Source organism: Diospyros lotus, chromosome 3, assembly GCF_014633365.1.
Source record: "Diospyros lotus cultivar Yz01 chromosome 3, ASM1463336v1, whole genome shotgun sequence".
NCBI classification, from domain to species: domain Eukaryota; kingdom Viridiplantae; phylum Streptophyta; class Magnoliopsida; order Ericales; family Ebenaceae; genus Diospyros; species Diospyros lotus.
The window spans coordinates 19,002,970-19,018,528 of NC_068340.1; the positions used below are offsets into that span (position 1 = coordinate 19,002,970).

Consider the following 15,559-nt stretch of genomic DNA (forward strand, 5'->3'; position numbering starts at 1 on the left):
GTCTCTTCTTGTGATATATGTCAACTAGTCAAGTCAGAAACTCTAGCACTTGCAGGACTCTCACAACCATTGTCCATTCCATGTCAAGTAGGGGTGAGCATAAAATCGGTTAAACGATTAAACCAAATCGAATTGATCTGTTCGGTCGATTCGGTACGATTTTTCATAGTGGGCAGTTCGGGTTCGGTTAGTGGTTTGCAAAAAATTCGGATATTCGGTTCGGTTCGATTATTTGGGAAAAAAAACCCAAATAACCGAACCGACCCGTGTTGCTTCCTGCTGCCTTCTGTATTGTCGGCCCGGTCTATTCAACATTTGCCTTGCCTTGCCTTTCTTCTTTCTTGAGCATCACACCCGATAGCTTGCTTCGAGAGAGAGAGACACTGACAGCCTCACAGACCCCGTACCCGTCGCCGTTGTCAACCTTCACATTGCCGTCCAAGCCGAACACCTTCCGTCGTTATGGATATAACCATCTGGGATGACGTTACAATGGACTTCATCAAAGAACTACCATCATCCAATGGGAAGAACACCATCCTTGTGGTTGTGGATCGGCACACTTTTTATCCTTGGCTCATCTCTTTATTGCAAAAATGGTTGCTGAAAAATTTGTAGACGGCGTAGTGAAGCTTCATGGAATGTCCAAGTCCATCATTAGTGACCGAGATCTAGTATTCATTAGCCTTTTCTGGCGTGAGTTCTTCAAGATGTCAGGCACACAGCTAAAAATGAGTTCCGCCTACCACCCACAAACGGATGGACAGTTTGAAGTTGTCAATAGGTGTGTCGAACAATATCTACGCAAATAGAGCACTTTTCTTTTGCGGGCAGAATTCTGGTATAATATAGTATTCCACACGTCCACGGCCACGGGTATGACCCCCTTTCAAGCTTTATATGGGCGCCTTCCACAAAGCATCCCACACTATTTGAGTGGCATATCTCTTGTTAATGAAGTTGATTAGCAGCTCGCATCGCGAGATGAATTACTACGCCAGCTCAAGGAAAATGTACATGCTGCTAACAATCGAATGAAGCAGGTAGTTGACTCGAAACGGCGAGACGTTGAGTACCAAGTGGGCGATCTGGTTTTTCTTAAACTCCATCCTTATTGGCAACAAATAGTCTTTAGATGACCATCTCAGAAATTGGCAAGCCGATTCTATGGTCTTTATCAAATTGAGCAAATGATTGGTAAGGTGGCATATAAAATAAAGCTTTTAGAAGGCTCTCAAATTCATCCGATTTTCCATATGTTTCCTTGCTGAAAAAGAAATTAGGAGAGTCCATTGTTGCTACTACTAACTTGCCTCTTGTGGATGATGATGATGGCATTATTATGGAACCCGAAGCCATCTTGGATACACGTTGGGTTTTTGTTGAAGAAACTCTTGTCAAATGGAAAGGTTTACCTATGGACGATGCCACTTGGGAAAACACTCAGGACTCTCAAGATAAGTTCATTAACATGGACCTTGAGGACAAGGTTCCAGTGAAAGAAGGGGGTATTGATAAGCCAAGAAGATTGCTACGTGTTCCTATCAAGAATCCAAGGTTCGTGGCATGACACATGTAGGGGACGTGGTTCATGGAATGTCACATGCAGGGGATTTGCCGACATATAATCGCTGGAAGACTTGGTCCAATATTGCTAGAGCAACTCCAATGAGAGTTGCCATCCAAGGTGCCATCCTCGTAATTGTCGAAAAGGCATCCTAGAATACAAAATTTTTACTCCAACGGAAGTGACATATAGAGTTGTAAAATGGCATTCTCGCTTTTTCGGTGCCATTTTTACAATTCCTAGAGAGAGAAAAATAGAGGTTGCATTTGCCAATGGTTAAAAATATAATGGCTATATTTGACATTTTCTCTCTCTCTCTCTCTATATATATATATATATATATACCTGAAACCGGGGAGACGAGACAGAGTAAAAGAGAACCAGAGGTAGCGATCGACCAGTGAGGCAGCGAGCAACGAAGGGCCGAAGCCGGCGAGAGCGAGGCCTAGGCCGAGAAGGCGAGCGACGGACCAAGAAGAAGGCGAGAGCGAGCAATACTGAGTGAGAAGAAAACGAGGTAGAGGCAACAACCTGCGAAGGAGAGGCGACAACCTGCGAGGGCGAGCCGTGAGGGGTAGGAGCAAGAGAAGCACAAAGAAAAAGGTTCTAGAGGGGAGAGGTGGAGGTATGTATTATATATATATTAATTAATCAATTATAAATATTTAGGAGGTGTTTGGGGAGTTACAGTAACAATTATTTTAGTTTAATTGTTAGAATTTTAATTTTTAATTATATTTTTAATAAAAAATATTAAAATATTAAAATAACACCTTTATTTGTAACATGCCGTTGGAACAGATGTAGAATTTAAAAGTGTCATAACATTATTTAAGATTACAAATTGATAATTTAGCACCTCAAAATAACAACTTTCTTTGGAGATGCTCTTAACTATTATTTTTCTAGTAGTAGTTGAAGTCCTTATTTTCAGTAGTTAAGGTCAGAAGTTTAGGAAAAATTGTTTTTCCCTTGTGTATTTAAACTTTTCCAATATGCATTAATAAAGCAAGTTTTGGATTCAAATCAATTATGGTGGTTCATTCTCATCACCCTAGGAGAATTCACTTACAAGGCTATTAAATTAGCTTTGGCGGGACTTATCAGTGTTGAAAATTTGTTCCATAATTAAATATGTATAACCAGTTAATGGAGACGGTTTCTAATTTTATTCATATAAAAATATATATATATATTTTTTTTAATGCACCATCGCGAGCGCTCCCACTATTCAGCTCCACGATTTCAGCAGAAGAGATAAATTAGGGAATTTAACAGACAAGTCTCGACTCCTAGCACAACCGTAAACATGAGGGCCGCAAGTATTTTTTATTTTTTGGGTCGCTCCTTACCTGCTAAACTATCTTCTGGCCAGGTCTCGAATACGGAACCTGAGAACATATATATATATGTATATATATATAGTTTGTTTTGCTAAATATAATGATAAGCTAGAATTTTAAAAACACTAATGGTCTAATTGATCTTGCTTAACCGGCGATCTCACTCATAAGCTTAAGTATGATGAGGTTGACAACTTTGTTTAAATTTGCAAGGTCAAACACATTTAATTAAGCGTCAACCAAAATTTTTTTTAATAACTTGTTAAGTTTTCGTGACAACTTTACTAGTTTATTCTTTTTTAAACTTACCAAAATAAGGCAATAGTTTTGTGAGACTTAAATGAAGTCTATAACAATCAAACTCAAGATCTCAGAGATTTATTACCAGTGCAACTATTTACTATCATGAGAGGGTATAACTTCTTATGTAAAACTATACATCCGTGAATTATCCTATTGCTAATTAATCCAACTATATATCCGTGAATTATCTGATTGTTACGGGATTGTGAAAGTAGATTTTGTTTTTTGCTGTAGGGGAAAATAGACGTTGAAGTCAAATCTTAGTTTTTGTATTTTTCTTAATTTTATTTCAATAGTGTGTATTACATGCATGCACATATACATACATCCATATATATATGTGCGCGTGTGTGTGTGTTTATATGAATCCATGTCTGCAAATGATTTCCTCCATTATTGGTGCTTAACTCTTAACTCAAGTGAAACCATGTAAGCCAAAATTAATATATATATATATGTATATATATATAAAACGTCCGAGTCAAGACCCATTAACAAATCCATATGAGACAATGTTTGTGTTAAACATCAATATCGGCAATAGAAAGGGAGCCCAATATGTATGGATGGATGCCAGCCAACATCACTTTATATCGGCAATAATTTAGTGATTAACTTTCACTCAACAGTGCTCGAACTTAATTAGTGGCACATCAAGTTTGTCTGCTTATGTTTCTTTAATCTCCACTTTATTTCCAGGCAATCGGATTCCCCCACTTTCTTTCCCTAATGCTTCTAAAGGCGTTATATCAAACAACTGGTAAAGATTGTGCAAGTGTGAACATGATTGATTTGCTTTAAACAGTGAGAACTTCATTCATATATATACTCACAAGAGTCGGCCGAGATGAATCCACTGAGAAATTAAGAAAGAGAAGAAATTAAAGAAAGAAAAAAAGTAGACGAGGACACGATAAGAGGAGATCAAAAGGTAAGCAAAATTGCAAAGAGAGAGCAGCAGATTTTTGCTTCTTGGGGACAAAGCAGCAGAGGATCATTTTATGTGAATCAACAGTTGTAATGGGGAGCTTTCAAGGGTTCAAAATCCTGCATGTCAAGATGTGGGTAGGACCCCTTTGTCTCATAAAATTGTCCCTTTAACATAATGTTTGTATTTTGGAACATTGTGTACAAAGCTGTCCAAATTTCAATTACTGATCACCCTTTTTCTTTACCAGCAATTTCATCAGTTATATATATGTGTGTGTGTGTGTGCGCGCGCGTATATATATATATATATATACAGAGAGAGAGAGAGAGAGAGAGAGAGAGAGAGAGAGAGAGAGAGAGGACCGTGCATTCTAACTTTAACTGGGGGGATGAGAATATATATGCATTGCAATATAAAAAAGGGAAGGGGAAAAGCATAGGCTGTGAGTGAGAGGCATCCTAAGCTTTGGGGGTACCACTATGGAAAAGGAATATTTATATGCTCCGTCTTTGCTTGTTGAGAGATCGAGCTTAATTATTAATGCTTGTAACTGATACCATGCACCAAATTAGAATAAGAAACAAATAACGAAATTATGCCTTTTCATAGATCCATCCATTAGAAGTTGCATGGACTCCATTTATCCTCTCTGAATTTGTGTGTAAAGATGATCAGATGCCCATTTTGGCTATATAGTTGCATAATTTTTATCTTTACAATACATGTGTGTGTGTGTGTGAGAGAGAGAGAGAGGGAGAGAGAGAGAGAGAGAGAATTAATATAGAGACTCAACTCATAATCATTATCATCGAACGTGTGCTGAATAGAGACTCAGGGATATACGCTTAATAATCTTGTGGATTTGGTCACAGATTAGCTACTATATATGCACCGGAGGGGATGGGTTGATGATGGATGGTGGTGATGGAGGGAGACTTGGGGGGGCGGGGGGGAGAAGGGAAGTGTCTAGTATATTGGATGCTCAATAATGGGTTTGCCTTTCAAAGAGACAGATGTTAAACCATGCATCATTTCAGATCACTGGTACTAATCGTTCAATCTGCAGGAAGAAGCTGATCACCTCTTCCATCCATCCCAAGTCCAAATGGAAGAAAAACAACAATTATTTGCCACTCATTTGGCCACCCCCCCACCCACTTGAATGCTCATCTAATTTAATTCATTTGGATATATAGTCAATTTTGTCCCTACTCTCCACTTGTTTTGACCGTCTTTTGGTTCCATCTGCCCCTCCTTTTAAAAGACTTCATTAGTGGCGATTCCTAAATGGCTTGAAATGAAGTTTAAAAAGACCATAATAGACAAGGAAGTAATAATGCTAATAATAAGAAGTAGAAACTATAGTCCAACCGTATAGTTAAAAAAAAAAAAAAGAAACATTTGATTAGAGTATTAAAAAAATTCATATATCACCCTTGAAGTTTCTCTAAATTGCATTAACTACCTATAACCTTTAAAGAATGACACCAAACTTTCTTAATTTTTATGATTTTACGTCAATTTTCCTTCTCTATTTAAAAATTATAATTAATATTTTATAAATGATCAAATACCCTCATTTATATCTCCCCATCTATTTTTTCTCTCTCATTTCCATCTTACTTCATTTTTTCTCGTTTATTTATACTTCTAACAAAACAAATCAAATCTAGGTTGCCTATAACCATTCTTGCTAAAGGGAAACAAGCTCTTTCTCTCTCTCTCTCTCCCTCTCTCTCATTTGGGTTCAAGATGCTTCAAACCCAGATTGTTTCATTTATCATGAAGATGAATTTATGAGATGAAGATGAATTATCGAAAAAAAGTATGATTCTCTCTCTTTCTCTCTCATATTCAAACAAACTCAACTGATCAATTTGATTTCGAAGAGTGAATGAAATTTAGCTTTGTTTGTCTCGAATTTAAAAACTCTAAGTTTGTTCATCTTAAACCCAAATTCTTTGGGTTTGAGAATTTGAATTTTTTTTGATAGGATATGTTAAATGATTTTGCTTGATGAGGTGGCAAGATGATTGAGATAGCAAAACTGCACACTTTTGATTGATGTGTAAATTTCTTGCCATCTATTCAAGATTTGTGTAATTCTTAATCACTTTTAAGTGACAAATTCTTGCCATCTCACCCACTAGTCATCAGACATAACATGTCATGTTAACAACTAATAATAAAATGGAACACTAACAAGATTAAAATTAAATGAAAAGTTGGATGATAAATTAATAAAATTAAAAATAAAATAAAAGTTGAATTTTTAATACTTTATTTATTTATATTAAAAAAAAAAATCCATCTGATATCTGAAACAATCCCACCATCACCTGGCTGTGAAGGGGAAGGACAATAATAGTCACTCCTCTCAGTCCACTAGTAGTAATAGTATTACAACAAGAACCTGGCAATTCTGAGAAACATATATATATATATATATATATCCAATCCAATCCAATCACCTAAAATTGCTTTAATTGCTGACAATTCTTCCACCTTCTCTGCTACCTATTCTCTGCTTTGCTTGTAGTGGTTGGAACTGATACCTTGCATGCCTTTCCAAGATCCATATCCAGCTGCCTCATTATAAAATTCCTCTAAAATAAAATAATTCATTCTGCTTCTAATTAACATCTAAATTTTATAAATTATGCATAACAATGGATATTGATGTGAGATATACATGTGGGGGACCCTTGGAAGGAAGCCACACCCGCTCTGTCTTACTTAGGCTCCCTCTCTGTAAATGTAATGAATGGAACACGAAGGGCTCATCAGCCATGATGATGATGAACTTAAGTTGGTCTAATTGACAGCCATTTGATCCGTTTTGTTTGATTGATAATCATGATAATCATGGCTTTGGCCCCCAAAAAAGTGGCTTATGATGAAGGTCAAAGGCAATCATGTGGTTCACACTGCACGTGTATATGTATGCATGCACAAAGGCTATCTCCCTAACTGGGCTTCCTTCCTTTGGTTTGGATCTTATGATTCTTGTTCTAAATTGACCCCACCATCCCTTCCACTTCGCCTCTTTAATTTGTTTTAATTTTTTTTCTCTTGTCTCTCATCTAAAATTCAGAATTAACCTGTCAATATTTAGATCTTCTCATGCTATAAGTAAAGGAATTTAAGTACGAGTACGAAATCAGCTAAATGTATTAAATGGCAAAGTGCAAGATTTTTCGATCACTTTGTGTTGCTTAATTAGGTGGTGACGTAGATAAAACCATAGTAGAGGAGATTTGCCAATAGTCCCTTAAATAGGGTATTGGTACAGTATTATAGGACATAGGCGAATCACAACTGCATGACGTACGCCATGTGAATATAAATAAGCTCAAAATCAATTTTACAACACTATAAGCTGCTCAATTTATTTGTACTAATATTTATAATAGCGAGCACCGAGACTAATAACCTTCAACTTGTTTTTTTTTGCCCTTTTCTCTATCTCAACTTAAGAGTACCATAGACTTGTGTTACTTATACTAAATTCTAATCACTACAATCTCAATTATAAAAGAAATTAAGATGATGGGTATTGAATATTCTGTCCAAATATAACTTTATATATTGGCTATTGCGGAGTAACTTGTAACGGATGTACTATATATTGTGGGGTAGATGACATGAAACAATGGACCCAGCTTTGATGAAACAGCAGCAGCTTTTGCTTTAAAAAGCAGCAAGCAGCCTGCTTTCATGTTTCATTGGTTGGACTGTCTCTTCTCTTCTTGATGACTGTTTGACTGCAATTGTGAAGACTCACTCTCTCTCTCTCTCTCTCTCTGAATCAATCAATATATATAATAAATACAGCAAAAACTCTCCAACCCCAACACAAGGAAGGACTCTCTCATGCAATCAGCACAAAAGCAAAAGTAAGTTCATATGTACATACATTATTATTTCACCAACAAAGATGGATGGATGGATCGATCGAACGAACGAGGAGAGGGAGAGGAGCCAACCCCAAACCATCCAATTATATTATTTCCATCACCAATCTCGAGCCGACGTATCCTTCGAGATTCTCATCCTTCCCCCTTCCATATTATTGCATGCGCATCATACATAAACACACACACATGTTTGTGTATATATGCATGTAAGTATGTAACGACACATTTATGAAACATGGGTTTTGCTTCACAGGAGTTATCGTTTTGTAATAAGTATAAATAAGACAAGGGTTATTTTAATTATTCAAATGTGTGTGGCTTTCTAATATTTAAGAAGAGCCTTATTATTATTATTATTATTATTATTATTATTATTATTGTTATTATAAAAATTTATTTTGCTCACTTAGCAAATTAAAAACTCATTTTGATCAGTCAAAACACATGTTAATGATAAAAAATGACATAGTTAAGTATGGTTACATGGAAATGATGTATCAAAAAATAATAATATTTATTTCTAAAAAATTAGAAAACATCACTTTTTATATTTTCAATTCTTAGTATAAAGTTGAAAAAATAAAAAAAGAATTAAATTTCCTATTTTCTAATAAGAGATTCAACAATTCATTAGAAAATTAAAATTAAACAATTAAAAAATATATAATTTTTGAAACTGAAGAGGCCTTTAGAGTTCAAAAATGTCCGAAACAGAAACAATTCCATTTACGAGGATGCCGTGGTTCCTAGCATTCAAGATATATATATATATATATGTGTGTGTGTGTATGTATGTATGTATGTATGCATGCATGTAATAACACATCCATACTTTGGGAAAATGCAAATTTTAAGACTTGGAAGCTCAGGGAATAATGTTGTATTCCCTGAGGCAACACTAATTGCTAAAAAGAAGCTCTGAGCTCAGCAAAGCAAAGAGCAAGAAGAAAAAGTAAAGTGCGTGGATATAAGCAAAGCACATTTGATTCAATCACCTAATATATAAATTAATAATAATTAACTATTTTAACAACCAGCACTGAAGTTGCTTTTCATTTTAAATTCAAAGGAATTAATAGCATAGAAATTCTAAAGCTAGCTAGCCTAGACAGTAGGCACCCCGGCTGGCCCCTTGCTTCTTTTTCTAAGCCAATGCATGATTAAAGGAATTTAGTTGAATTTATCTAGATTGGGTTAATGTGGCTTAGCTTTCATATATATTCTCCCCTTCACTTTCCTAGACAAGTGGCAGGCATGCTAGTTCCTCACCTTGCCACCAAAACCCACCAGTTTTTCCTTTTTTGGTAGAGCTTGACTGAAGCTGTGAGTGAGTTTCTAGCTGCATGAAAAGCATGAGCAGATCACAGGCTTTATTCTTGTGATTGAACAAAACCCAGAAGAAGAAGAATTGAAGGAACCTTTTTGCAAAACTGCTTGGATTTGAATCCATTGAAGCTGCAATTAACTATCTCTCTCAATGGCAATGAGGAGAGAGGAGGCTATTTTCTTCTCTGTGGCCTTATTCAGCTTCTGGGCTTCTGCAAGTTCGCTCCTTTCCCCCAAAGGTGTCAACTTTGAAGGTATGTGAACTTCTTCTTCTTCTTCTTCTTCTCCTTCTATAAGCTCTATTCATCAAGTGCCTGGTTCTTGTTTTTGGTAATTCCAGTGCAAGCTTTGATCGGTATCAAAGGTTCTCTGAAAGATCCACTTGGTGTTCTGGATAATTGGGATGGTGATGCAGTTGATCCATGTAGCTGGACTATGGTCACTTGTTCACCTGACAAGCTTGTCATTGGCCTGTAAGTCTTACAAGGAAATAACTTGAATTTTCCTGCTGCCATGGCGTCAGCCAGAGAGACAAAAACAAAAATGAAAAGTTAGCTTTACCAGCGAAAGATGAACTGACAAAGATTGGTTTCTAAACTTGAATCTGTTGTTGCTGCAGAGGAACGCCAAGCCAGAATCTATCTGGGAGCCTTTCTCCCAGCATTGGGAACTTGACAAACCTCCAGATTGTGTAAGTGCCTGAAGAAGAAAAGAGAACATTAATTGGCTTGTTTGGTTATGGTTTTTGTTTTTTGTTTTTTTCACTTCATTTCCAAGGTCTTCAACATTAAAAAAAAAAAAAATGACAAATTTGACAATATTTTTATGTTTTATAGGCTGCTGCAGAACAACAACATATCAGGGCCAATTCCCCCTGAGATTGGGAGGCTTCCGAAACTGCAAACACTAGATCTTTCTAACAACTTCTTCAATGGTGAAATTTCCTCTGATCTATCCCATCTGAAGAGCCTTCAATACCTGTAAGCACAAAAACATCTACGCAAACACAAAAACACATAATGCTTTGTAACTGTTTCTAAAATTTCCGTCCTGAATTTTGATCAGGAGGCTAAACAACAACAGCCTTTCGGGACCAATTCCCTCGTCGTTGGCTAACATGACCCAGCTTGCCTTTCTGTAAATCTCCTTAAATTCTTTACTGATATTTGGACTTAAAAACCATCAAAAGTTAAAAAAAAGAAAATTGTGACAAGATTTCCTGTGCTTTGTTCATGTTCCAGGGACTTGTCTTTCAACAATTTGAGTGGTCCTGTACCAAGGCTTCTTCCTAAAACATACAAGTAAGTGTCTTGATTCTCTTCTCCCCTTCAAAATTTGTTTTGCCTTGAAGTTATGATGAGAATAGAACAAAAATGGCTGGCTCTTGTTGATTATTTTCTTTAATTGGCACAGCCTTCTCGGGAATCCAGTGATATGTGCAACTGGGAAAGAGCAAGACTGCAATGGAACAGCAGCAATGCCACTTTCCTACTCTTTCAGCAATGCAGAGAGTAAGAAACTGCAATAGCTACATCTCCACTTACTAGTTTCTTCAATTGGAGAATGCGAAATCTTCAGATTTAGGAGGCTATTTTTAGCATTTTTGGACATCATTTATCATATCCCTAATCCATAGTTTTCTTTGCTTCACTAGATTCTCAGCCTCCTCGAAGGCCTAAAGATCACAAAGTCGCGTTAGCCTTTGGATCAAGCCTCGGGTGTATCTGCCTACTAATTCTTGGATTCGGATTTCTTCTCTGGTGGAGGCAACGACACAATCAGCAGATATTCTTTGATCTCAGCGGTTAGTGAAAACAACTTCAACCGGATATACTCTTTGGCGATCTGTCTCATTCATGAACTAAAGTGATTGTTTCTTTAAAATTTCAGAGCACCATCATGAAGAACTATCCCTTGGAAACCTTAAGAGGTTCCAGTTCAGAGAACTACAGATTGCCACCAACAACTTCAGCAGCAAGAACATAATTGGGAAGGGTGGTTTTGGGAATGTCTACAAAGGGTACCTCCAAGACGGGACTGTTGTGGCCGTGAAAAGGCTCAAAGATAGCAATGCAAGTGGAGGGGAGATCCAGTTTCAGACTGAAGTCGAGATGATTAGCCTAGCAGTACACCGGAACCTCCTCAGGCTCTACGGTTTCTGTATGATAGGAACCGAAAGGCTTTTGGTTTACCCCTACATGTCCAATGGAAGCGTTGCTTCGCGCCTTAAAGGTAAAAGAACCATCGAGATTGCTATCCTATATATTCTATACCTTCCTTTTATCCGCCTCTTATCTTGCTCGTGAAAAAGATTCATAGTTCTAGTTTCGTTGCAGCCAAGCCAGCCTTGGATTGGGGTACTAGGAAGAGAATTGCTTTGGGGGCTGCAAGGGGATTGCTTTACCTGCATGAGCAGTGTGATCCCAAGATCATTCACAGGGATGTGAAGGCTGCAAATATATTGCTCGACGATTACTATGAGGCAGTGGTAGGAGATTTTGGGCTGGCGAAGCTTCTGGATCACCGCGATTCTCATGTCACCACGGCTGTTAGAGGAACTGTCGGGCATATAGCTCCCGAGTATCTCTCAACAGGCCAGTCATCAGAGAAAACAGACGTTTTCGGGTTTGGGATTCTTCTGCTAGAACTGATCACTGGCCAAAGAGCTCTTGAATTCGGGAAAACAGCAAACCAGAAAGGAGCTATGCTTGATTGGGTGAGAAACTCAGAAAATGTCCTACTTTGGGCATGTTAGAAGAAATTTTTTCTCAAATGTTCGATTGTTGCTTCCATTGCAGGTTAAGAAGATCCATCAGGAAAAGAGACTTGACACATTGGTTGATAAGGACCTGAAGAACAACTATGACAGGATTGAGCTTGAGGAAATGGTTCAAGTGGCTCTGCTATGTACCCAGTATCTCCCAAGCCATAGACCAAAGATGTCTGAGGTGGTTCGGATGCTCGAAGGAGATGGACTCGCAGAGAAATGGGAAGCTTCCCAGAGAGCCGAGGCAACTAGGTTCAGAGCCAATGAATTCTCTTCTTCAGAGCGATATTCTGATCTTACAGACGATTCCTCATTGCTCGTCCAAGCCATGGAGCTCTCAGGACCCCGGTGATTTCGGTGCAGTTCTCTCTGCGCAAGAAACAAGTCAGGGAAGTATGCATCAGGTCTTGGTGTTGGAATGATCAGTTTGTTGTATAACAGCATCATATTCAAGCTCTGGAAAGTGGTGGCATCTCTGACTGTATAGAAGCTGATCAAGAATACTGACATTTTTTACTGTCACATCTTACAAGTCTTTTCTTCTTCTTTGAGTGAAGATATCTGCTGATGGTCAAGGTTGTAAGAATAATCTTCTATGGCAAAACAGAAACGAGTTGAAGATTGACTTGCTTCTTTAGAATATATATATTTATATATAAAAAAACTGTGGAACATTCCTCACTGGCCATTATCTTCTGGAAGCTTAGTTTGTTTCCAAGGGTCTGTTAATTGTTATAAATTGGCTTCATAGCCAAGCATCGTGGATCTCTGTTTCTGTTTCCAGCTCCTGTTTGATATTTTAAGCATGGTGCAGGTTATATTTGGATTCAAATATGTTAAATCAGAAAAATGAACAGGTGATATTTGGATTAACATCATCCCCAAGCAACAAAAAGCTCACCCAAAAATCTTCTAACCCGTTAAAATAAACAGCTCAACCAACAAGTGCAATGCTGAATTTCCAAAATTGTTAGAACAGAGAGTCTGATAATAATGCTTCCACGAGAGTGTAATCTATTGCCACTTTCCTAAAGGTTAATTTGCTCTCTGACTCTGAATTGTGACGAGAATCCATAAATCTTTTGGGATACAATGAAGCTCCTGACTCTGCACCTTGCAACAGTGAAGTTAGAACTGAACAACCTTTGTATTTTCAAAACTAATAGAAAACCCTAGGTTTTTGTCTTTTGTAACAAACAAAAACCTAAATAATTTGTATTTATAGGGAGAGTGGAAATCATCTAATCAGTTTAAGTTTAGAATGATTTCAAATTTGATTAAAACTGATAGAATTAATCTCATCAGATAATGTGATGAGATAACCTGACTTAAATCGTTAAAATAGTTTAAAGATTATCTAATCAGATAAAGATAAACAAAATTGACACTTCATATTTTGAAAATGCCCAACAATCCCCCACCATTTTCAATATGTATATATATATATATACACACACAAAATTACAAATCGAACATCAATTCTGGTCATTACATGCATAAATAATGGTATCTTATGATTTGAAACATTACATTCATGAATGCTTAAGAATCAAGTCTTTTAGCTCCTTGAAGCCACACTTCGCACTCACATATGTTAGATTGTGTATGTGATGGCACCACACATCCAAGGGGGAGGGGGTTGAATTGAGTGATTTTAAAATTTTGATTAAACTTAAAGAATTTTAGACAATTGATGAGGTTTTAGTGCAAAAACGTTGGTGATTGAGAGTGATGCTTAAGAAGATTAATGAAGTGAAAAATAAATACGAAAAGGACATAAGCAATTTATAGTGGCTCAATACAAATGGCTCAATCTATTACCTTAGGTTCTCACTAAAAATTTTAAAGTAATCACTAAAGCCTCCAATTTGATCCCAAGTAGGCCTTCTAGTATCACAACTAGGAATACAATCTCTTACTTATCAAAGCAGGCTCTCTAGCAACCTTGCTAGGCAATGTACAATGATTTTACAATAAGAGATGATTAGAGAGATAATTATCTCAATTACTATTGTTTCTAAAAAAATAAATCATAGAGGTTTGAGCAATTGATAAGAATGATATGCAAAGACTTTTGAGAGAAAATTTAAAATCACAAAAGCACTTGAATGAGATTGTAGAACTTGAAGTTTGTAATGGTTTCTCTAACCCTCCAAATGCACCTATCAGGCTTGAATTTATAGGTTTCGCATACCCTTGAATTTAATAGCCCTTAATAGAGCCATTGGTCGCCATAAATGATCTGCAAAACTAGTCGTTAAAGACATTCGCAACGAAAACGATTAACATGGTAAATAAACCATCAATCGGTTAGAGAAAACTCTAAGGAAACGATCGATAGGCATAGAAAAATTAGTTGACTAGGTTGAAGTCGGTCGATCAAATTTCATGTAATAGCAATCGACCATACTTAGTCGAGAGTATGCATTTGACCAATCAACTAGCTAGGGTAGTTGGTCAACAATATTGCTCAAGCAGTTGACCGAATATCAATGTCAGTTGACAGCTTGGCCTTTGCATTTTAAAAACATTGTTTCATTTTTCAAGTGCTTCAAGACCATTTTCGATGAATCAATTATAAATGATTCTTTTAACATAAAAACTTGATTTTTCGAATGCAATCAAGAATTTTGTGAACAAGATTTTGGTATTGGATGAAATTGATTTTCATGATAAATTGATTTTCATTTTGGTGCTTATGAAATGAGATAGACACACCAAATAAAGAACCATTTAGACACTATTTTTCAACATAAAAACAATATCATTTTTCATCATCAAAACCATAACAAATAGCAAACCAACAATCTCCCCTTTTTTTATGATGACAAAACTCAACAAAATAAATCAATTTCTCAATTTCTCCCCCTTTTTGTCATAATTCAAAAAGGATTTTTGGAAAACAAAATTTTAACAAAAACACTCCCCCTTAAGATGATGTGACCTTAAATAGCCAATCAAGCAACCGTTAGTCATAAGAGAAATAAGCATATGAAATCCATAGATAAAGGCATTACATTCATTTATCATACAAGAGTTCAATACATAAGAGCCATATAAAACATACTCATTCAAAGAGAAAAACATACAAAAGTACAATAATGTGTGAACATAAGAAAATCTAGGACTCGGATGGCGGCGGTGGAGAAGAAGACAATGCAGGTGGCAACAAGCAAGATAGAACGATCTCCATAAGCAGCCTCATCTTCTCCGCTTGAAGGTTGTTGACCTCAGACTTGAGGTCAGCCAATCCATGTACTATGAGATCATCCTGTGACTGAAAGGACTTAGCCATGGTGTATGATGAGAGAACCGGTAATGGAAAAGAAGGAGGCTGGTGGTCCTCATCCTCAAAGATATGGACTTCTTTTCTCTTCTTAGATTTGGTCCATTTACCCTCATCAT

The 15,559-nt window shown here is 36.8% G+C and overlaps 1 protein-coding gene across 2 annotated transcripts; it reads left to right on the plus strand.

Annotated features, from left to right (window-relative positions):
* Positions 1–9,288: 9,288 nt before the first annotated feature.
* Positions 9,289–12,842, plus strand: LOC127798400 (protein NSP-INTERACTING KINASE 1-like). 2 transcript variants are annotated; one of them, XM_052331934.1, is made up of 11 exons: positions 9,289–9,641; positions 9,728–9,860; positions 10,007–10,078; positions 10,224–10,367; positions 10,453–10,524; positions 10,629–10,688; positions 10,801–10,898; positions 11,042–11,191; positions 11,278–11,619; positions 11,724–12,103; positions 12,186–12,842. In XM_052331934.1, the coding sequence occupies exons 1-11, from the start codon at positions 9,539–9,541 to the stop codon at positions 12,504–12,506; spliced, it is 1,875 nt and encodes a 624-aa protein (XP_052187894.1). In that variant the 5' UTR covers positions 9,289–9,538; the 3' UTR covers positions 12,507–12,842. The 2 variants fall into 2 exon arrangements, with proteins under 2 accessions (XP_052187894.1, XP_052187895.1); XM_052331935.1 differs by having other exon boundaries at positions 9,752–9,860.
* The last annotated feature ends 2,717 nt before the right edge of the window (positions 12,843–15,559 follow it).